The following is a 22,748-nucleotide window of genomic DNA, read 5'->3' as shown; positions in this document are numbered from 1 at the left end:
AATCAGCAAGGCCATATGTTAAGGATGTGTGATCTGTACATGCATAATACAATGGTCTTGTGACTACCACACGCATAATAATACAGTAGGTATGGGAGCAGCACAGACATAAAACAGTAGTATTTTAAATATCTTTAAAGTTTGACTAATGTGTCAGTCTTCTACAGAGATACGTTGAGCTGAAGCTGATTCTGTTAGCCTTTAATCTGCAGTCTGTAAACTAAAATCATAACTTTGTTTCTAAGATGCATATGCCTCCCTTTAACATAAAGGTTGGTAATCAGCTACGTTTTACTCAGAGTACACCCATTGAAATGAATGAATATGGCTAAGTTAGGTCCATTAATTTTAATGGGTCTACTCTGAGTAAAACTTGGTTGAAAAGCACCCAAAGTATTCTCAGGGTGCCTCCCAAGTACAAACAGGCAATACAAGGTTGAAGAATGACCCACAGAATCAATAAGAAAAATTGAGCAGTGGGTAAATGTGGCATAAAATTTAACCATGGCATTCGTTATCGTCATAGGCCTCACCGCAGGAGAGAAAGGGAAGTTCTGTTGCGCAATAGGAAATCCTGACGGGACTTGTTAGAATACTGCCCCGTGACTTAATCAGTACTTTCTAGTATGAAAAAGACTGTCTACAGATTTGTGGGTGCTTTGTTTGCCCCCCACTTCACTGTCCTTATGGTACAGTATAAGTATTTTCCCTCCCAGATTTTTATCAAGTAGAACTACTGGGATCAGCTGCTACTGTACCCAATTTTGACACCGTATAGACAAACCCTTACATTCTGCAAACCTTTCGTTGGGAGATAACATTCTATGTAGCACCTTGACCTTGTTTTATTGGCCTAAGCTCCTGTTATGCAAGTAGTGGCTTGTGCCAGTGAAGGTGAATTCAATGCTGAGCGAGTTGAGACTGCCCTGCTTCTCTGGAAACTCCAGTCCCTGTGGCTGATGCAGGACTGTGCAGATCTCTACAGCTTCAATGAACCATAAAAGCCTGTAAGAGTAGATCCTGCCCTTCTCCAACGCTACATTGGTGAAATAGTGGGTTGGGATTGGGGATGAAGCAGTATATCAAATATATTTCCTATAGCTTGGCCAACCTGTTCCAGCATGACAAATAGTTCTTAATACAATACTTCCTCAATGTGTCTTCATTTTGGGGGGGTAGGGGGTGGGGGTAGAAATCTCAAATAATACAAGAGCTACACTGTATGACACCAAGCCTCTTAAGTTGTGCAGAAACTCTTAACTTTGAAATGACTCTTTAAAAAAACACTGCTGCATTTATCTGAAGGTATTCATGGGTTTTTTTTTGCCCCCCTGCTGTCACTGAGAAATATAAGCTTACTGAGATGTTTAAAAGACCTTTGGAGATGTGGAAATGTGGGGTTATATTGGAATATTTCTTACAGTCTCTGCTAACTTTATAACATATAAAATTTTATTGCAACTTTTAATTGAAAGACATTGGAAGGTAGTTACCCATGATCCTTCAATGTGACCTCTGCAGATGTCCATCCGCATTGCTTTGGGGTGAAGTAATGACCACAGTTCTGGGATATATCAGTCATGAAGCAATGATGTGTGGTTTGAAATGTTAATTCTCCAGTCCCATAAAGCAGATTGATAGATGAGGCATAAAATGGTTCCAGATGCTGTGTTTTCCTAACTGTTCAGCTGTGCTCGCTTTCCCTATCTCTATAACCCGGAGCTATGTTATTGTAAGTAGGCCACCTGCAACTTCTGATTTACCTGCATGTGGAAGAATGCCCTTGAATGTATTTGTAAAACAGTATGTCACCACTTCATTTTATTTCTGAGTGGTTGGAAAGCTATGGCAAACTGAACTAGGTAGTAATTATAGAATTATTGCAACACTCTTGCATTAATCATATTTATATATATTCTTTATTACTGTACAAGAAAATCAAGGTGGCATAGATATCTGTCTCCCCTCTCCAGTGTATCCGTACAACAACCCTGTGAGGTTAGTTAGGCTGAGAGACAATGGCTGGCCAAAGATCAAGCAGTGAAATTAACGGTTGAGTGGGAATTTGTACCCAGATACCCCCAGATCTGAATTTGACACTGTCTGACCACTACAATGTACCAGCTAGTTGCAAATTCATATGATATATGAATAGCAAACTCGTTCTCTGAGTGTTGATCCTTGACACCATCCAGGTACAAGAGAGAGGTATCAGCAGGCTTGTACAAGCCCCAAGATTTGCAGAAATATTCCCCCCCTTAGAAAAAAAGACCCTAAGGGGGCAGCCCCCCTACCCCAAATATACCAATTCAGTGAGCATGCTCAGTGGCTATGAAATGCCGGTTGTCTGTTGGGTGGGTGGGGAACAGGAAAAGCAGAAGTGTGGGTGGCGGAAGGCACAGCAGATGGGTTTCCTGAGTGGTTTGTGCCCTGACTAGGAGTACTATACACAACAACTTTTGTTGCAGATCCCCTTGTTAAAGCTATATATTATGATGTGAATATTATGTACAGTATGGCCACAATGCAGCCAAAGTTAAGTCCCATTTATTTAAATAGGAGATTTATAGAACGATCCTATGGGGCTAGTGAAGAGGGAGATCCATGAATGAAAACGTTTGTCCTTGGGAATCTCCCTCTTGCATGTTCAGAACTGCCCTTCACTCTTCTTGCTGTCATGCTAGTGGCAAAAAGAGGGAATGCTGGATCCCAAAGTCCTCTCAATCCTGAGAAGGGGAAACAGGGGGCGGAAGTAGCAGCTGATTTACTAATTTTCCCTCTCACTGGGACCATTGCAGGGAATATTTTGAGTAAAGGGGTCCCACGGATGCAAAGGGGGGGGGAGGAGGAAAAACACTGCCTGCTCCCAATTCTATTTCAGATTTGTTAGTGCATCCACCATAACTCTTTCCTCCCCAAACCAGGTAGGATTGCTTAACTCTGCCCTTGTAATCATGTGACCTGTCTTTTTTTTTACTGAACATATTGGAAGAAATTTGAAGAATCAGAAGGATGAACTGTTAGTTTACTTGAGCTGCAATAAGATGGAGCTTTCTATGGAGTCCACAGTGTGAACTAGGATAAGTACTAGTTAAGCAGCTTTACTAATGAGAGTTGGACCTTGGCCAACTTTTAGTCTCCTCTTTTCCTTCTGGGATAATTTATACACTGCAGTTTTGAGTCTTGTGAGAGACGTGGAATATATAAAATTTAATTCTGTAATAAGCTCCCACAACCTTCCCAAACCAGAGTAGGATATGAAAATCAAAATAAATAAACCTTTATGATTCTTCCATGTTTTAAAAACTCCAAACTAGTCACCCTTACCAAATTTTACGTGGAGCTGTCATTGAAAAGCATGAGGTCCAAAAGATTGCTGTCAGGTTTTTGTCTGGGGCTGTTTGGATAGAGCACATTACTATGCCCCTTTGTAATTTCCATTGATTTTCTGCTTGTTTGGGGGCTTAATTCAAGGTGTCTGGAAAAACACTGAATGGCCTAGGGACCATATTCTATACATTCATTCCTGAGAACTCAAGAGATCCTGCACTGGGTTCCACCATTGACTTTGTGAAAGAAGGCCATTTCATTTGCCATGTCAGGATTATGGAATACCCTTCTCAAGTAAGCCTTCCTGTTTTGTTCTGCTGTCTTGTTAAGATGTGGCTTTTAACAGGCAGGCTTTTTACTGTTTTTTTGGTGGAGACTGATAGATGTTGTTGGACTACCTACCATCTGACCAAGCCTACATACCACTGGTCTATATCTGCTAGACTACATCCAGAGGGCTACTCCATATTACTCTACTAATAATGAAAACGCTGGTTTAACTACAGTGGTCTTACTATTGTATGAAAATTGTGAGCCTTGCAGTTTGCAAATGGCAAGCTAATTTCCATTTAATATAGTTTATTATGTAATTCTTCACAGTCTTTAGTCTCTTTTGTTGACATTCCCGAAAAGAGAGTTGTGTGACTCATCTTGTCGTGTTCTGTAAAGTGGGTGGGGGAAAATGATGGGGGAGCTGTTACCAAACCAAACAAAAACTGGCTTGGAGGATTCTATTTCATCCCACTTGAGAGGCAAACAGTTCATTATAAAGCTCATACAGCTTTATTATTCCCGGACATTCCACTTTTACAGGACTTTAAATTTACACTGTGCTTTGCAAACACAGATTAAGATGTGTTCTTTACCCTGAAGAGCTTGCTATATAAATAGCTGCTGCTAAAGGTGACTTGTAAGAGAAAATCCTGAGTTGATACAATTTTGCCCCTAGCAAAGTTAAATTTTTTTAAAGGCAAGTATGTGTAGTAAGTCCCTACACTGTACATCTGATTTAATGTTTGTTCTACTGTTTCATGGTTTTGCAGCTAAGGTCCAGCACGGGCTGAGCTGTTGGATGATAATATATTTAAACTGAGACAAGTAGGCCTAGAAATTAAAGCCATTTGCTTTTGTTAATGTGGGTACTGAGACACATTTTCAAGTGGCGAGCTATATAGCCCATTATAGGTCTCTGAAGTATTTGCTTTCTCACTGTACCTCAGTTTTCTTAACTATCAGTTAACGGTCTTCAGCTGCTGGTTTGGAACATGCTACCTAGCATGGCTTGCACTGATAGCATTGTTCCATCATTTTTGTTTTGGGATTTAGTTTTTATATAGGGAAATAATTGGGAGGTAAAAAGCAGTGAATACAGGTGTACATAGCAATAATTGGGTTACATATTTTGGCTTAACAGTGATTTTGAAAAGGCTGAAAGGCTGAAGCAAGCGCTAGGAGGTTACTTAACTTTTACATCCTCACTGTAGATGTGCTGAGTTTTTGCAAAGAATGAAAAAAATGTAGCACTTATACAGATGAGCCAAGCACCTAGTATAGGCCAGTTTCATTCTATTGCAGTAATCATATACAACCATTGAGGAGGATGTGGAGTGCATTCCACCTCCTTCTGAAACCAGCTGGTTGTTTGGAGCTACGGTAGTTATAAATGATGTACCAGAACTGCCTTGCTTGAGCTGTGATGTCAACATGCAGTGTTGCTGCAAAGAAAATCAGACAGTATGGCTGTGAATAGGGGCTTCCCCTCTTCAAACACTTCAGAAATGTTTGTAGACAAAAATATGCAAATGGGACACCAGAGGCCTCATCTGTGACCAGCTTGTTCTGTTCTTGCCCCCTCCTTAGTTCCTGCCCCATAACGATTCCTTGTTACCAAGGTGAAGCAATCTCCCCCCTCCCAATCTTTTCTACCCTCGTGCAATCTGAGGCGTGCATTAAATGTGTCTCTCGAGGCTCCTAGATAGGAAATAACCTTGAAAATGCAAAACCATTTTTAATTAAAGCAGGTACAAATGATTTCAATGAATACACAATTGCACAATTCTCACAGTAAGCATCTGGAGGTAGAAAGGATGTAGGAGAACCAACGCCTCCCTAGGAATAGCTGAAGTTGCCTTAGAAAAAACAAAATGTATGTGAGCATGCAATTATTTCCAAAATGCATGGTGATGAAGTTTCCAATTATGTTATGTACGCACCACAGCAATTTCACATGATATGTTCCAAGGCACAGAAGCTGGAGTTGGATCTTCTCTTTGAACCTGTTATTACATGTAGCATCTACATGCAGTTCTCAAGAGCTTAAGTTCATGGGCTTTCCCAAAAAATATTCCTAGAACTCTACTTACAAGTCCAATAAAGTTGGACTGCGAGCGAACTCAAATGTTATTGTCTAAACAATTCCTTTATAGCAATGATGTTTTGACGACAGTAACAATGGACTTGGGGTATTAGTGCAATAATAAAGACTGGTGGACTGATACTTAGAATAGCTATTCTCCTCATGAGAGCATAATGCTATGAGTTTGTGGGTGCCAGACATCCATAATACATGGATCCAGGAAGTGTTAGAATTTAATCAGGGCTTGGGATTAAACTGGGTGCCAGACCTTTTAAATCCCTGTATCGAAAAGTGCTAAAAATATAAACCAGGCAAGCTTCAGGCAATCTCTTAATAATGGGCCATTAAGAAAAGAGCAAAGGAAAAGTGATAGGCCATTAAGAGAGCAAAGGAGAGGGGGGACTCTGTGCTAGACACCAAATGAGTAGGGCCCTTCCTCCAGTTTTTAAATAGCAAAAACAACAAGGTCAGAGTTGAGAGTTGGCTGTAATATGACCCAAAGAAAAAAAAGGTTGCTGGCTGATGAAGGCAGAGAGCGCTGTGGCTGAATGCAAGGCTGTAGCTATGGGAGAAACAAGACCCTTTTGAGGTGTTAATGCTGTGAACCTCTCCATTGCAGGCTTGGGCTGTATATATGTGTAAATAAACCACATACCGTATTTTTCATCCCATAGGATGCTCCGTCCCATAGGACACACCTAGTTTTTTTAGGGGGAAATAAAGGAAATTCCCCCCCTTTATTTCCCCCCCAAAAGCAGGTCGGGGAAACCGAACCAGGTCAAGGAACAGCGGGATGGCGGCGCTGCGCCTCCCTGCTGTCCCCCGAGCTTGTGGGGTTGGCCCATGTCTGCCCGGCGCGAGGGGCGCTCTGCATCAGGGCGCCAGGCCCGCTGGGCGGCAGGCTGCTATCCGCAGCGTGGGGAGCCTTGCGGGGAACTCCTGCAAGGGTCCCCATGCTGCGGATGTCTGCCGGGCACGGGGGGCGCTCTGCTTCAGGGCACCCCTCGCGCTGGGCAGCAGGCTGCTATCCGCAGCATGGGGAGCCTTGCGGGGAACTCCTGCAGGGCTCCCCACGCTGCGGGTGTCTGCTCGGCGCGGGGGGCGCTCTGCTTCAGGGTGCCCCTCGCGCTGGGTGGCAGGCTGCTATCCACAGCCTAGACATCCCTGCGGGACCTCCCGCAGGGCTGCCTAGGCTGCGGATGTCTTCCTGAAGCCTGGAGAGCGAGAGGGGTTGGTGCACACCGACCCCTCTCGCTCTACAAGCTTCAGCAAAAGCCTGCATTCGCCCCATAGGACGCACCCAGATTTCCCCTTCATTTTTGGAGGGGAAAAAGTGCGTCCTATAGGGCGAAAAATACGGTAACATAAAGACACCACAGTCTCCACTATGCCTCATTTCCAAAAGGAAACCTGTACCCCGTGTAAGCATGGAACCTGGAATCCTGCACCGTTCGGGGATTGGAGTGGCGTGCAGCATTATTGTTGTCGTACAAAGCAGTCTCATGGCATGGCATTCATAAATGGTGTAGCATCAACTTAAATATCTACTGTCCTAAAGGTTTCTCCCTCATTCTAAAGTGAACTATGTCTGTGAAAGTAGTTACAATGAGATAGCTGCTAATGTGCAAAATAAGGAAATAGATGCAATTCCACTTGTTTTGTTTAGGAAACCACTGTGCTCTCCCCCTTTTATCGGAGCCCCAAGTGGAGTGGATTCCATAAGCAAACTATTAGCTGGTAGGAAGTTGCAACCATTATTATAAATGAATAAAATACATTTCTACATCTTTTGAAGAAAGAGGAGAAATCACAATCTTCATTACACTCTGATGTGAGTTTAGTAATAAAAATGGTAGGATAGTAATCAGGGTTTAAAAATAGTGCATGTTCTCTAGAGTGTTCTGTGAACCCTTTTAGAATCACCTGAGCCTTTTTAAAATTCAAGTTAGTTTAAAAGCTTTTTAGGGATGTTTGATGAGGGAGTTCCTGGAAGGGAAGCAGGAAAACTAAAGTGTGCATATTAATGGTTCACAGCCACAGTTTATAACAGAATAACTAAAACGAGTAAAGTCCAAGTGCTCATACTTTCTCATGATAGAAAGATACATTAAAATTCACTAAAGGCAGGAAAATTACCAAAGAACTAGCCAGGCCACCAGAGCACCAAGGCATGAGACAACCACTTAAGACAGGAATGTTGCAGAAAAGCTAATGAATTCTCCCCATCTGTCCTCACAAAGGGAGATGGTGATGGACCATCAGCTGAAAAATGTTCATCAGCCTGAGGGGGGGGGGGAAGACTGTAAACTGATGCAAAGCAAAGTACTGCACAGTGCTGTAAAAGACACAAGATCTAGTTTGCTAAAAATTATCGGTTGGCAGCCCTAAATCTGCAGCATGTGCAAGATAAAATTCCACATAAGACCATGGAATCCTAAGGAACTGATAAATATTTTAATGCCTTCTCTAGCCCACATAATGGAGAACATTTTTTAAAGGTTGGGAAAGCAGAGGTGATCAGTTTTGCTTTTCGCTGTTGTTTGGCTTTGAGCATTTTCCCACCCCTTCTCTCTAAGGAGTAGCCCATGTATTTCTTTATTTTTTTGACGTGCAAGCACTGAAGCATAGCTTGGGCGCCCTAACGAGAGGTGGGTGGGGCCGACTGGGCCGGTGGCCCTGGGAATTTTGAGGAGCAGGACGGCGGCGGGGTGAGGGCGGGCGTTGTGGGCGCTCATTGCAACTGCGGTTTCCTCTTCCAAGGCAATAGGTGGCGCAGCAGCCCTGGCGACCGGTGCATCCGTTTCTTGCCATGCTTCGCTGTTAAAGACCAAGCTCAGACGGAAGCCATGGAGCGAAGGGTGGCTGCTGATAGTTCGCGCTGCATTGCAGCCACCTGGGGGCCACCGCATTCAGGGCTGCTCTTGGCACTTCCCTGTATTCGCCCCGCTGCTTTTGATCACTACTTGCTCTTGCACGATCGCCCCGACTCGCCTGGCCTGTCTCCTCTTTTCCTGCAGCCACTTGTGACCAGGGCGACTTTGCTGTCAGTTTTTTGAGCGCCGAGTGACATCAGCAACTAGGCACGCAAAGCCACGAAAGGCAACCCTTCCCTGTTAAAAGTTTACAGGTGTCTACAGGACTGAGAAAGAACACTTTTTTATTTTTTAAAGATCCAGCACCACGCAGGAGGCTAAGAGCCAAATTGTAAGGATCCAACGCTCACATAACGAGCCCCGGCTGAAAGGACGACGCAGCCACCCATTTCGCCCACCGCTTTCTATCGAATAATGCTGCTGAAGGAACCAGATTTCCAAGGCCCAATCTGTTAATTTTACCAACATTAAAGCACACACACACGTATCTGCAGACGTTATCAGGCGATAACCGTTGCAAACTTCCACCTGCCGATTTCTACAAAAACCAAACTGCTGCAAAAAGCGCAAGAGCAGGCGAGGTCAGGCTACCCCCCCCCCCGTCACTGGCTACCATATTTGCAAACGGCCCGGACTTCAGCGACAAGATTTGCAACGGCCAACGTCTAATATCTCCAGTCCCTGTTACTAAAGTACAAAAAATCTGACCACTTAAGTGGGGGGGGGGGAGCCCCGTCGCTGCATAGGAGCGCGGTCGAGGCTGGCAGCGGCGGTGGTTAGGAAGACAGGGAAGCGGGAAGTCCCCCCGCTCCTAGCGCTCGTCACGTGACTCCGCAGGGAATTAGCCCGTCATTGAAATGAGGCAATAGTCTATTGTATCCTTCCGCCACTCAGTACGTGTGTGTGTGTGTGTGTGTGTGCGTGTGTGTGCGCGCGCTCTCCCTGTTCCTCCCCCCCCCCTCTTTTGATCGGTTATGTCTCGGCCAGACCCTTCCGTGTGAGAAGAGCCAAACCTCCTCTCGTTAGGCGCTATAAGGAACCCGGACGGCGGCGGCGGCAGGGGGAGGGAGTTGCTACTTGGCCAGAGCGCGCAGCGAGCCCGCTGGAGCCGAGGAGGCGGTGATGTGGCGGTGGAGAACTAATTTTTTCGTACGCGGCGGCAGCAACGGCGGAAGGACCTAAGCGAGGAGTGGTTTCGTAGCTCCGATTCTCTCTTTCTCTCTCTCTCTGAGTCTCCCCCCCCCGCTTCTTTCTCCCTCTCTCGCTGCCGTTCCCTCTTCTCCCTTCCCCCCTCCCTGCTTCCCTTCCCTCATTCTCCTCCTCCTCCTCCTCCACCCCCCTCCTCTCGGAAACTGCAGCCATGATGGCAGTTTGAAGCTCAGGCGGTTGGCGCTGGGGCTCGGGAGCCACAGCCCAACGGCTGGGGAACGGTTGGACGAACTGACGGCAGTGACGCTCGTGGAAGCCGGGCGTGCGGCGGAGACGGCAGCAGCAGCAGCAGCGGCGACGACGACGCGGGAGCGGCGGTGTGAGGGGGGGGGGTGGCGCTTGCGCGCTCGCGGTGACAGAGATCTGGCGCTGAGGCGACGAGGGAGCGCGCTCGCCCCGATGGACTGAGGGAGAAGGAACTATAACGTCGGCGGCAGCAGAGAAAAGGAAAATGACACGGGGCAGCCTCCAGCCCCGCGCGCCCCTCAGGACCTGAGCTTGCTCTTTCCCCCTCCGCTTCCCTCCCTCCCTCCCTCCAGGCCCAGCCGCCTCCCCCTCCCTTTCCTTCCCCCCCTTTCCCCGCCTGCTGCCCCCCCCCCCCAACCACCGGAGGTGCGAGCCAAAGGAGCACCGAAACTTTCAAGCCGGCCGCCTTCCGCGGAAAAGCCTCAGCCTGCTCGCCTGCCCGCCCGCCCGGCCCCGGTTCTCGCGGGGTGCGGTGCTCGGCGGGGGGCGCGGAGAGAAGGAAGCCAGCCGGGGGCCCAGAGCCCCTCCGCGGCCGCGGAGCTGCTGTCACCGTTTGTGCTGGAGCGCCGCCGTTCGAGCGAGAGGGAAAGGGAGCGCGGCGGCGGCGGCGGCGGTTCCTCTTTCTCGCCAGGCAGCAGCAGCGCTAAGGAGACTCGGGGCCCCATTTCTCCCCCGCCGCCGCCGCGCTCAAGGTATAGCCTGCCTGAGCTGAGGGGAGCCGCGCCAGTGGCGGGAGCTGCAGCAGCGGCAGGAGGACTTTCCTTGCAGCAGCAGCCGCCGCCGCCGCCTTCTGGCCAGGGCCCTTGTGCTGCTGCGGGGCCTTCGCCTGAATTGCCGCCGCAACCAGCAGCAGCGGGCCCTGTCCGCGGTGCCGCCGTCCTCGCAGCGCCCGAAGAAGGAGCAGCAGCAGCAGCATCGCTTTCCAGCCGCCGCCGCGGCCGCCCTCTTCATCACCGGCGGCGGGGAGAGGTGGGGGAACAGCCTCCTCCGCCGAGGCTCCGAGCCATCTGCGCCCTGCAGCCGCCGCCGTGCCTATCCGCGCTGTTCCTGAGCGGCTCCCGGCTCCCAGACATGACCGCCATCATCAAAGAGATCGTCAGCAGGAACAAAAGGCGATACCAGGAGGATGGCTTCGATTTAGACCTGACCTGTATCCCAAATTTTGTGCAGGCCTGGCCTGGCTGGGCCGGGGACGCTTTTCATTTTTTCTTCTTCCTTAGGGGAGGTGGAACCCATATGTCTTAAATTCCCCCCACCCTCCCTTTACTCCCCACCCCCACACTCAGTCAAAGGGAGACCTGTGTCCCCCTGTCCCTCATCGCTTTCTCTCCCCCCCTTAGGTAATTCTTTCAAAAAAGCTGCTGTGATTCCCCCCTGCCTCGGCTCCCCTCCCCCCTCGCTGATTTGCAGCAGCTAGAATCTGGCAGGCTCAGGCCTAGGCCTGGCACTAAAAGGTAGAGATGAAATTCAAGTGGAAAGCAGTAGTGCACATACAGCTGTTGCATCAGAATTATGCAGCGATTATCTAGCATGTTTCTTTCAGTGTCTTTTGTATAATGCGATACATGGTGTAGTGCAATCTAGGATTGCAGCTTCATCTGTTTAAGACTTTACCAGTTACAGTGACAAAGATGTGGTTGGTTAGATTGTAATTCCTTTTGTCTTCTGGAAAATGCTCCTTTTTGGAGTATAGAAAATGCACACTGAGTCAATTTACAGTACTTAGTGTTGTTCCTTTTCTTGCCTGTAGAATGAGTAGATTGAGGGTTGTTCATAAGTTGCAATTTTTGTGTTTTATTATAGCTAGTAAAATAAGACTCCTAAATGATAATGCCACATAGATTAATGCATATTTATATGTTTAAAAGTATGATTGCAAAGAGTATTAGTGGTCATTTGGAATAAAATTATTGCGTGGCATTATTTAACATGCATTTAATGTGGGGTGTTACATCCTACTTAAAAGTACCTAATAAGCTTCAGACTATTACTGCAGTAACTATTTTCTGTTAAAGTGTTGGGGTGGTTGATGTACCCATGGTTGATGGCAGCATCACTTTAAATACATAGGGATGAGAAGACAATTTTCTATAACAGTCCTAAAATACTGCATTGATAATATGACTCCAAAGCAGTTAGAACTAGGAAGTTGGTTCTTAACAAAACTTTCATCCCAGTAGTTTATGTTGCATCTGCAAATGCCTACATTGTTTAACATTGTGAATTCTTTCACCTCCCCCAATAGAAACAGCATGTTACAGGGAAGTGATTCTGTGTTAAATTGTAGCCTAGTAAATTTGAGAAACAATGAAAGTGGGAACACTTTTTCAGTACAGTATACTAGCATTAGGCTAATATCTCTTCAGAAAGAATACTGATGAGATAGGTGGTTTTATGGGGCGGGAGGCTGTTAAATTTGTAAAGATTTTGTATTGAGAGGCTCTGTGGCCTTACTCTAGATTTCTCTAATTGGAATCTCAAGTGTTCAGAACTGCTTACCAAACAGTTTGTTACATCTGCTTAACCCTTTGGTGGTTTTTCTAATCTTTTGAATGTTAGGTATTCTTAATTGGTGAAAGATACATATTCTTATAAAATACTCGTTTAAGCAACAAAACTTAATTTTTTTTTGTTAGCTCAAATTACATTCCATCTTTCAATTAGTTTACCACATTTGCAGTACTTGTGTATGTTTCCTCAGAAGTATGACTATGTTCAGTGGGCTTACTGCCAGGTAAATGTGTATAGTATATTTGTGCTTCTGATATTGTAGCAAGCAATTCACACTGCGTGAAAGTGATAACTTAATTACTGATCATTTCACTGATCATTTTAAATATATGAATAATAGAGCTGCTTTTACATGGTAAGATTTTTGATCATAGAGCAAGAAAATTCAAATTATCTTGCCACTGGTGTTTCTGCTAACAGCATTAAAAAACATTTAAAAATGAAAACTTGTTAGTTCTTATTCCAATACATAATTGAAAGACAGCTCTTTTAACTCACAATTGGACAGTGTGTGTGAAGTTGCAGCACGGAGAATCTAAAGGTTAAATATTTGATACTGGAACAGTAAAGTGTCACCAGTGTATTGGAGAATCCTCCAGCCATTTAATAAGTTGAAATCTCTTCACACATCACAAGGTTAAAATGAATCTCTTAGGCCAGGCACAGGCAGAAGTTAGATCAGAATCTACTGATAGATATTCTTGATCTACTGCAATAATCCAAAGATCTGAGTCTCAAATTGTTTAACAATAAGAACAACAAAGTGCCCCCTCCTCAAATAAGTTGCTGACGTAAGCAAACCTTTGGGTAACCAAGAATAGATTTTTGTAGGAAGTAACTGAACTCATTTTTGGTTCTTTTGATCAGTAGCTGCTCAGAGACATCCTTTTCTTTAATTCTAAGTGAATGTCTTTTGTACCTGGCTCTAGTTGTTGGGTCTTGGAGTTAAGGTAAAAAATAAGTAGATTCTGCAAACCTGAGGTCTGCTCACCACTGTCTTAGGCTGCAATATTAGCAACATTTCTTAGAGCTTGAGGTTGCAAACTTATCCCTGGGAATAAGCTTCGCTGAACACAGATTGCTTCCAAGGAAATATGTATAGTGTTATGTTGCATGTCCCATTGAACTTAGATGGGCTTATTTCTGAGAAAACATACCTATGGCTGTGCTGTTAGACAAACAAAAATAATCCAAACCATTTGTTAAGCCAATAGATTTTAAATTAAATCAACTCATATATAGAAATAACCTATTGGTAAGCATAGAAATATTGTACAAGGAATTTCTTAGTCATATATACAAAAAGCAATAAATGAAAATACCTATTTCAGAATTACTCCTCTGGAATCAATTACGGTACCTAAGGATTGTAGTTGTGCTGTGGCATGGGTATTTCTTCCTCGGATGTAGCCTGGAAATATTTCACTTCTTCCATTTGTAGAAAATTGTACTTCCTACTTAACTTGATGAGACAAGTAATTATATGTCCTGTTCGCTAATATGAAAGACAGTGTACATGATCAAACAGAAGTTAGTTGCAGCTAATTGCAATCCTGTTCATACTTGGTTGAGCTTGTTTAAACTTCGGGAGACTTTACTTTTGAGTATACATGCTTAGAATTACGTATTGTAAATCCTCTTCCATTGCTTTCAGTGGAATGTAATACCTAATGTAATGGGGCTTACTCCCAGGTAAGTGGGCTTGGGAGACTTCAGTCCTAAACTCACGTACCTGTGAATAAGTCTCATTGAATTAAATAGAGCTTGCTTCAGAGTAGATATGATTAAGGCAGTGCTGTAGTTTGGATTTTGTAAATTTAGTTACCTAACTTTAATGAAAACAGAACGGGATGTCTTGATTTCTCATACATAACTTCGTATATTTTAAATTCTGTTTCTGTAGTATATCTGTCTTTTCATCCTCTCTTTTTAGGAGGGGCATTGTTATCAAAATCTAAATTGCTGTACACTTCAAATACCCGATAAACGGAGTAATTGTGGATATTTTCATGGAAGTAAGATCTTCTGTGTTCAATGCAGTTTACATGTTCATGTGTTTAGGACTGCAGCCTAATATAGGTAGAATTTCTAATCTGAAAGATTGTATGCTTTTTTAAAATTAGCTGTTACTCTGTATATGATTACAATGTAAGTCATAGTATGTGAATAAGAGTGGATATTTGATCCTGAAAGAGGTAGTAGAGTTTACCTTAATTTCCTTAAGATTTACATTTTATTTGCAAAAGGTGTAATTATTCTACTTTGCCAATTTGAAAGTCATTAAAATAGATAGTTAATAGATTCTCTTATTGTGTGTACGTCTGAGATCATATAATTTTGGTACATAGTGGTAAATTTAAATACCTGATTGATTCTTGTTGTAGTTCCTTTGAGTGTAGTTCCTTTCCTCAGTTCTTTCAAGTGATGTGGAATGGCATCCCCTTCAGCTGGAATTACTTAACTTGTGTTTTAGAAAGTTGTATATAGAATGTGCAGATTTGTAAAGTTATACAAGTTAAACATGAAGTTAACAATTAACAAGTGTTACTGTGTACACAGTTTTAAGTCTCAACTTTTGGTCCTCTTTTCGTCAGTAATAGTTGTAGTACAAGCAGTACCTATATGATCTGTGTTTTAGTAGAAACTTTGAAATGGTGAGTAACCTATACATTAATTTGCACTGAAAATGGCATTGTTTTTTTCCTGATTATGACTTTGTGAGTGTGTATAAGTTAGGCCATTGCTCTGCCTAGATTAATATTGCTTGTTTGGACTGGCAGTGGCACTCCATGACCTCAGGAAGGTGTTTCTCAGCCTTACTGTTGAATACACCTTTTAATTGGAGTTCTAGGTTTTGAACTTTGGGCCTTTATGAATGCAAAATGTGTTATATTCTGATGCTTGTGCATCCGTCTTTATAAACTTACTTCAAACTGCTTTTTAAAGTATCTCCTCCCATATTGAGGATAGATTAATCAGAGGCTTTATTTTAGACGTAGGAGACACAATGCATTTTTACAGCAATATTTTAAATCTCTTTAGATTCTGAACTGTGTTACAAATTACACATTTAATATCTGTAATTTACAAGTCAATCTGTGCACTCATAAGCATCTTCAGCATCTGTCAAGTAGCATGGAAAACACCACTTTCTGCCCTTCCTGGTGGGTAAGGAGTACACTTCCCATGTCCCACTGAAAATAATTTTTTGGCATCTACAGTTTATTTTCACTAATTCTGACACAAAACCACTATTTCATAGTAATGATACATATAATGGATACCTATAAATATCATGGTTTTTAGATATTGCATAGAAGTGCTTTAAAGCTGAGTCTTCCCCAGGATTTCCCTATACCCATATTCCTAAGAGTTTAGGAATAAAATAAACATTTTAGTTTGCAAATGTCCAGATTATGGTGTGCAGAAAGTAGAATGGCTTACTCTGTCAGTAGTGTCCCTTGTTAACACAAGTGTTTCAAAGATGGAAAATTCGTAGAAATTCAGGGTGTTAACTGCACATTTTCATTTGCTGTCTTGGGTCTCAAATAATGTTTTACCTGCTTTGAGGTGAGCCAAGTACCACACAAAGTAGATGGTAGTCTGCAATGGAGTGTACCTTGTCAGTTGGATTATATAACACAAACACATCATCTCTAGTAATAATCTTTTTCATACTTTTTTTTTTAATTTAGTGAATATAATGCAGGCTTCTGGGAGACTGTTTCTCTATCTGGACTTCTTTCTGCCTCTGGGAATGCTCAGTGGCTTACTGTAGTTTTCCAGAGAGATGGAACTCCCTTCACTTTGTCTCTGTTTTTTCAGCATAGGTTCAACAGGTAGTTACCTCCCCCCCCCCAAGTAGCAAAGCTCTCCCTTTGAATTGACTGTTGGTCATGCAGTCTTGATAGGTGCATTTTGAGTGGTTGATTCTCAGGTTTTTTTAGCCTTTAGAGACAGATCCTGCTTTTTGTCTTGGGAGTTTAGTTTCCCTCTGCATCATGAATGGTGTGGGTTTAGCCGGTTGCATCCTACCACAAAAGGCAAAATCAAAATGGCAACACTGCTGCTGTGCAGCTATGAACTGCCTTTTGGCTATATTTGGCTTGCTGATTCAATAGGATTTTGTTTAACTTCAATAGGATTGTTTAACTTTTGTATTTGTGAAAATCATGAAATATTATTCTTAGTATGTCAATTTTATCTTGCTTAAAGAGTTCAAAATATTGTAAATCAACCTATAAGTGTTGGTATTGTTGATTTAGGTTGGACCAGCCTAAAATGTAATTCCTGTGTAAAATGGATCCAGAAATAACCTGCCTTTTTATAGGACTGGCTAAATTGAATGCATTTTCTGTGCATACTTGGCTATACTTTAGCAGTATAGAGTAGTATATAATCTGAGATAGATTAGGCTGAGAGAAAGACTTGCCCAAGGTCACCTAGTGACTTTTTTGAGTGAGAGATCTGAAGCTATGTCTTCTCCCCTGTAAGTCAGATATCCTTGCCACTAACTATACCACAATGAGTGTATCTGAAGAAGTGTGCAAGCTCATACCAAGAACTAACTTAGTTGGTCTTTAAGGTGCTACTGGAAGGAATTTTTTTATTTTTACTATGGCAGACCAACACGGCTACCTATCTGTAACTGGAACAATGACTTTTGTGATTGTAGTATGTCTTTTCTGACAGATAGGGTGCTACACAATCTGTTCCAGAATGAAAGGCAGGGTTTGAATGGAAGCAGTGTTTGGAAGAGCTTTCCACTTTTGATGCTTATTTCCATGTATGCACTTGCACTTTCTTATGACAGGCACTTAAAATAGAAGACACAAGGTTGCAGCATGGAGTGCCTTCCATTCAGGGTGTCAGCCAACCAGCATGCTCTTTCTAGCCTACCGCTAGGATTTGTATTTCCCCCCTGCAACAGTCAGTCTGCACTCTATAGCTGCTGAGCATGCTCAGTCGTCCTGATTTTTGAGTACCCCCCACCTTAGGGATTTCCTAATTTGCTTTTACTTCTACACAACTTGGTTTTCCCCCAAGCCTGTTGATGCTTCTCTCTGGAGTGTGTATGATCCTGTTTTTGCTATGTAAGGATATTCACTTTGAGAACTGGATTCATTCTGTGTTTGTTTGTGCGCACAGAGATATACACATACATATATGTCTTAAAACAAAATGCTTCAGATTGTAGATTTTTAGCTGCTCCATTTGTAAGATATATCTAACTTAAAATACAGTGTTTGTCTCTGTCTCTGTCTCTGTCTCTGTGTGAGTGTGTATCAAGCAAGTATGTGATGTACATGAACAATATTGGTTCTGTAGACGAAGTTTCATTCAGAAGGGGTACACTGGTAAAGGCATTAGTTTTGTGGTGCCAAAGAAAATGGGGTGGGGAAGAAGAGTTCTGAATAGCAGAACCTTCCCATTTCTCCAGTGGTTGGGCAAACAAGGCTAAATAATGTTTCTAATCTGTACACTTCCTCTCAGAAAGGATGCGTCGTTTTCATAAAGTTCGACACTATGTACAATGTGCATTTACTCTTGGCAGCAAAGAAACCAGAAATAATTCTATTGTAAATCTGATATTTATCTGCATTTCCCACTAGTTCCTGAAAACTGCTGAATGCCTTTCCTATGGGCTTTGTGCTTAGCAACACTGGTCAGTGCAAATTAAGCACAGTTTCTCTTAATATTATGTGACTTGGCCCCCACTAACATGGTTCTTGCAGAAGAATGTCATGTAGTCTTCTAACTGTAAGCTAACATAGCTTACAGAAGCATTGTGTCCCTTGGTATTCCTGCAGTGTATGGGTCCTTTGCTCACATTTTTTGTTGTATATTGTTACTAATACCTAAAAAGAAGTGGGGTTAAATACTTTAAAAAGGTAGTTTCAGTGCTATTTGAACAAAATTGTTTAGTTTGTCAGCAGCTGCACTTTGGAACTCCTTGCCTATTGAGATAAAGCAGGCACCTTCACCATACTCTTTGGCACCTGCTAATAGCATTCCTATTTAGACAAGGCTACTAAAATGCTTAGAAAGTTGAGATAATTTTAGTCTGTTTTATTACTTTAACTTTTGTAGGTTTTAATGTAGGGTTGTAATTTTTTTCTTGATTTTACAGTTTTGTTTTTTTGTAAAGCGCTTTGAGATTTTTTACAATCATACGGTGTATAAATTTTTATGGAATGAATAAGTAAGTAAAATAAATAAATTGGTTCCTTTGGTGCAATGAATACAGTCATCCCATGCCATATATTGGTATGTGAAAGCTGTTACTCATTTTTTATGCTTCTAATTCTCCTGGATTTTTATGAATTTGGTAAAGTTCATATTACACAATATAACAAGTTTCACGTAAAATGGGAATTTTATTTTTCTGCCATAGAAAAACCATTATGGTGGGCCTGCTCCCTGGACAGGCTTTTTTGATGGGTAGATGCAGACTATGCAGTAAATGTTTTTTCTGCTATGAAATAAATTAAGTCGGGTCATAAATGTTCTGAAAGTTGCACCAGATGTTCATTGGGAAAAGAGCAATATTATAGTTTAAGACCATATATTTGACATCCTCAGTGGATTGAATTTTTTTGGATTTAAAAAAATGTGCCTGTACCTACCTATAGAATACAGTAATATTTTAATGCAGAAAAGTTTCCTTGTGGTAGTGCATATTTTTAGGGAAAGTAGTGATGACTCTGAAAAAAAATATGCAAAAGGAATAATGAGTTATAAAAAGTTCTGGTTTGGCTTAAAAAGTGTATTTTTCCTGGCAGGGATTTTTTTTTTTTGCGTGTGTGTTATGCACATATATATGAGTTATCAGTGGTTAATAACATCATACTGCTGCTTTGGTAAATATTCTAATGATACAGTTCAGTAGCTTTAAGAAGACTTGATTGAAAATTCAGAGAAATGCCATTTTTGCAGTAAGAATCCATTACTACTTTGCTGTTTGTTTTAACAGGCCATTTGTGTGTTCCCCAACTAAATGAAAATGAGTCCTTAGTCTCTAGCAAATTTAAAATCCTTACATTGATAGAGGGACAGTAGAATAAAAACACCTAAAAGGGTGTTTTATTATGTCTTATTCACATGATGTCTGCATAGAACTTTCCAACTGAGTGATTTTCAAAACAAGTAATGCCCAGACCTTTTTCCTCCCAGAAGTTGGTGTTTACATGCATGCACTAATGTTCTGGAATTTGATCTTTAAGGTTTTTTAGAACTTAGATTGAAATCTATACATGCACACTTGGGCATAAATATCAGTGAACTCAGTGAGGTTTACTGCCAAGTAAGTCTGCTGTAAGATGTATTAGTTCAGTTAGAAAGTGGTGGTTCCTAACTAGTGCTGTCATTCTAAATTTGAATATAATGTAGGAGGGCCCATGCTCTCCTACTTGCCTTTATCTCTTTACTTGGAAAATATTGCCATCAGAGTAAACTAATAAAGACTAGTTGCTGGGGGATGATGAACAGTGGGGGATGGCTGTTACCTGCATGACCTGGTAGTGTGCTTTCTGGATGTATCTGACTAGGCAGTGTTAGAAGCAGGATGCTAAACTAGATTGATCTTTGTTCTCATCCAGCAAAGCTGCTCTTATTATATTATCAATCTTTTGCAGTTTATCTACATTGTTGTTGACTTCTGTTGCCCAGAATTGAACACAAATGAGATCTTCATCAGTGCTGAATAGAATGCTATGGTTATTCATTTGTATTTTAAAGACAGTATTGCTCTTAATGTGGTCTATAATGGCATTGCTATTTTGTTCCACTGCATCACATTGACTTATCCAGTTTATTCCCTATAAGCTGAAGTTTTTAGAAGTGCAGTTGTTCACCCAGTTAAATTTTTTCTCCCTCGTCTTCCGTGCCCACAGTATTGTATGTACAGTTCTTTGTTTTAAATATACAACTTTTTTTGTTTTATCATATTGCTGTGCACCTTACTTTTCATAGATACATCTAACATTTTAGTGTTTGCAGTCCCTTTATTTTGGATCCAACATGGTGTATGGTCATCTTCAGCTGTGTTGATTAAGAAATTGAAGAGAGAACTACCAGCACGGCTGGAAATCTCTTTACAATTTGATACTGATCTATTTTATTTCTTTGTGCAGTTTTTCAACAAATTATATCCCTCTTGCGATAGTTTGTTGTTTGTTTGCTACCCTCCCAAATAACTTTTCTGGTGTGGTTGTCATGAAGACGGAGATCAGAAGCCTCGGCATAGCTAAGATATATCAGTGGGTTATTCTCTACCTAATCCAGTCTGGCTTCTTAAAAAAGCAACTTCGTTTGGCTCAGTACAATTTATAACCATTGAATGCTAGCCACTCATATTCTTCTCTGTGCTTCAGTATGTGCTCCAATTTTAAAATGCAGAAGCCAGAATAATTTTTCTGCTTTCCTTTTAAAATAAAAAAGATGCACTTTACTTTTGCTCTGTAGCCTTTTGGGACCATGCCATTTTCCATGAGTTCACACACATAATTACTAGTGGTTCTGAGAGACCAGCGTAACTCCCATGGGATCCTTGAGTGAATGTCATCAGGACCTGCTGACTTGAATATGCTTACATTCTCCAATATTTCTTTGATTTCCTCTTTGGTTATTTATATACCACTTGATGGTAAAAAAAACCCCTCAAAGCAGGGTGCAAAAAATAAAACAATAAAATTGAGAAAAATTCATAATCATACATAGAAAATTTAAATTACTAAAACAAATCAAAAATTACCTCAACTGTCTAAGTACAGTGGTGCCCCGCAAGACGAAATTAATTCGTTCCGCAATTTTTGTCGTCTAGCGAATTTTTCGTCTTGCAAAGCACGAAATCCCATAGGAATGCATTGAAAATCAATTAATGCGTTCCTATGGTCAAAAAAAGTCCAAACAAAGCCAAATTTGGTACAACAACAGTTTATTAATTGCTCTTTAAAGTCACACATACTGTAAAGAGCAGTTCAAAAATTTAAGGGAAAATAAATTAACTTTATAAACAAAACATGTCTTTGTTTTTAGTCAAAGAAAAAAAGTCGCGAGACGTTTTCGTCTTGCGAAGCAAGCCCATAGGGGAAATTCGTCTTGCGAGGCAAATCGCGAACGGAAAAAACTTTCGTCTAGCGAGTTTTTTGTATTGCGAGGCATTCGTCTTGCGGGGCACCACTGTATCTCAGTAGGCTTGTCTAGACAAGAGTGTTTTTAGCAGATGACAAAAAGAGTATGGTGAAGAGTTATTTATTTATTTCATATATATCTATATCTATCTGTCTATCTATCTGTCTATCTATCTATCTATCTATCTATCTATACTGTTTGATTGTTGAAAAAAACTTCAAAGCAGTTTTCAAAAAAGATAAAACAATGACATTATTACTAAAAAATTATTATCATAATTTAAAACATACAAAAAGTTAAAAGCACAATAGAACAGACTAAAACAAATTAAAACTCATGATCTGTGACCTTTCCTCTCCCTTGGTCCCCCTCCCCATTGTGAAATACCCTATGATTTATTATTTTTTATAAATAGCTTTCCTTACATAATTAAGTCACATTGCATTACATACCTTTTGTTTAATTCATATGACTTGGTACTTGGTTCTTTTGAACCGTTCCTTGGTACTTGGTTCATTTGAATCATTCCTAGGCATTTGAGCAATGCTTTCTAGAAATTTGCTGCTGCTAGATGAGTTCTTTAGTAATTTGCATTCTACTGGAGAAGAAACAATATGGGGGAAACTAGGCTTTTGATTTTATCAAACCATGAGATACTAAGGAGGCAGGTTTTTAAATTAATGGCTGTACAGAGATGGCTGGTCTCCTTCAACAAGATACCTTTGAGGGGGAAAAGCTGTTCCTTGGCCTGCTCCTAGATCAGCATTCTCAGAGGTTAAGTGCACACTGATAATAAATCCTTTGGTGTCTTTTTCTGAAGAATTCTAGGAAGAAAATATCATTGAATTCAATGGGAACTATTCTGAAATAGGTGTGGATAGGACGCAAGTTTGTGTTTTCTGCAGGCCCTATGCTGTACTGTGTAGCTTCAACATAAGAGTATTGGTTTTGTATGTTTTACTTGGGACACCTCCAGCCAGAATGGAACTATATCTTGCTGTCAACTGCAGAGAGGTGGAGTAAGATCTCTCCTAAAATGCCAGGTATTTAAAAGTATGCAATGGCTGAGGCCTTTTACAAATAGGTTTTTG

At 41.8% G+C, this 22,748-nt stretch overlaps 1 protein-coding gene and 1 long non-coding RNA gene across 2 annotated transcripts in view; one reads left to right on the top strand and one right to left on the bottom strand.

Moving 5' to 3' along the window:
* Positions 1-10,369: 10,369 nt before the first annotated feature.
* PTEN (phosphatase and tensin homolog) overlaps positions 10,370-22,748 on the top strand; it is a 56,779-nt gene continuing 44,400 nt past the window's right edge. The window contains exon 1 of the mRNA XM_082222098.1: positions 10,370-11,164. Within this exon, the coding sequence (XP_082078224.1) occupies positions 11,086-11,164 (79 nt within the window). The 5' untranslated portion in view covers positions 10,370-11,085. The remainder of the gene's footprint in view (positions 11,165-22,748) is intronic.
* Positions 13,818-17,047, bottom strand: LOC309532221. The gene is made up of 2 exons (XR_014219666.1): positions 14,890-17,047; positions 13,818-14,020 (listed from the first exon to the last, which is right to left on the bottom strand). It is a non-coding gene; the product is annotated as an uncharacterized lncRNA (long non-coding RNA).

Source organism: Podarcis vaucheri, assembly GCF_965113315.1.
Source record: "Podarcis vaucheri genome assembly, chromosome: 5".
In the NCBI taxonomy this organism is placed as follows: Eukaryota; Metazoa; Chordata; class Lepidosauria; order Squamata; family Lacertidae; genus Podarcis; species Podarcis vaucheri.
Note: the sequence above shows the minus strand (reverse complement) of the source record. Positions and strands in the feature narration are given on the sequence as shown.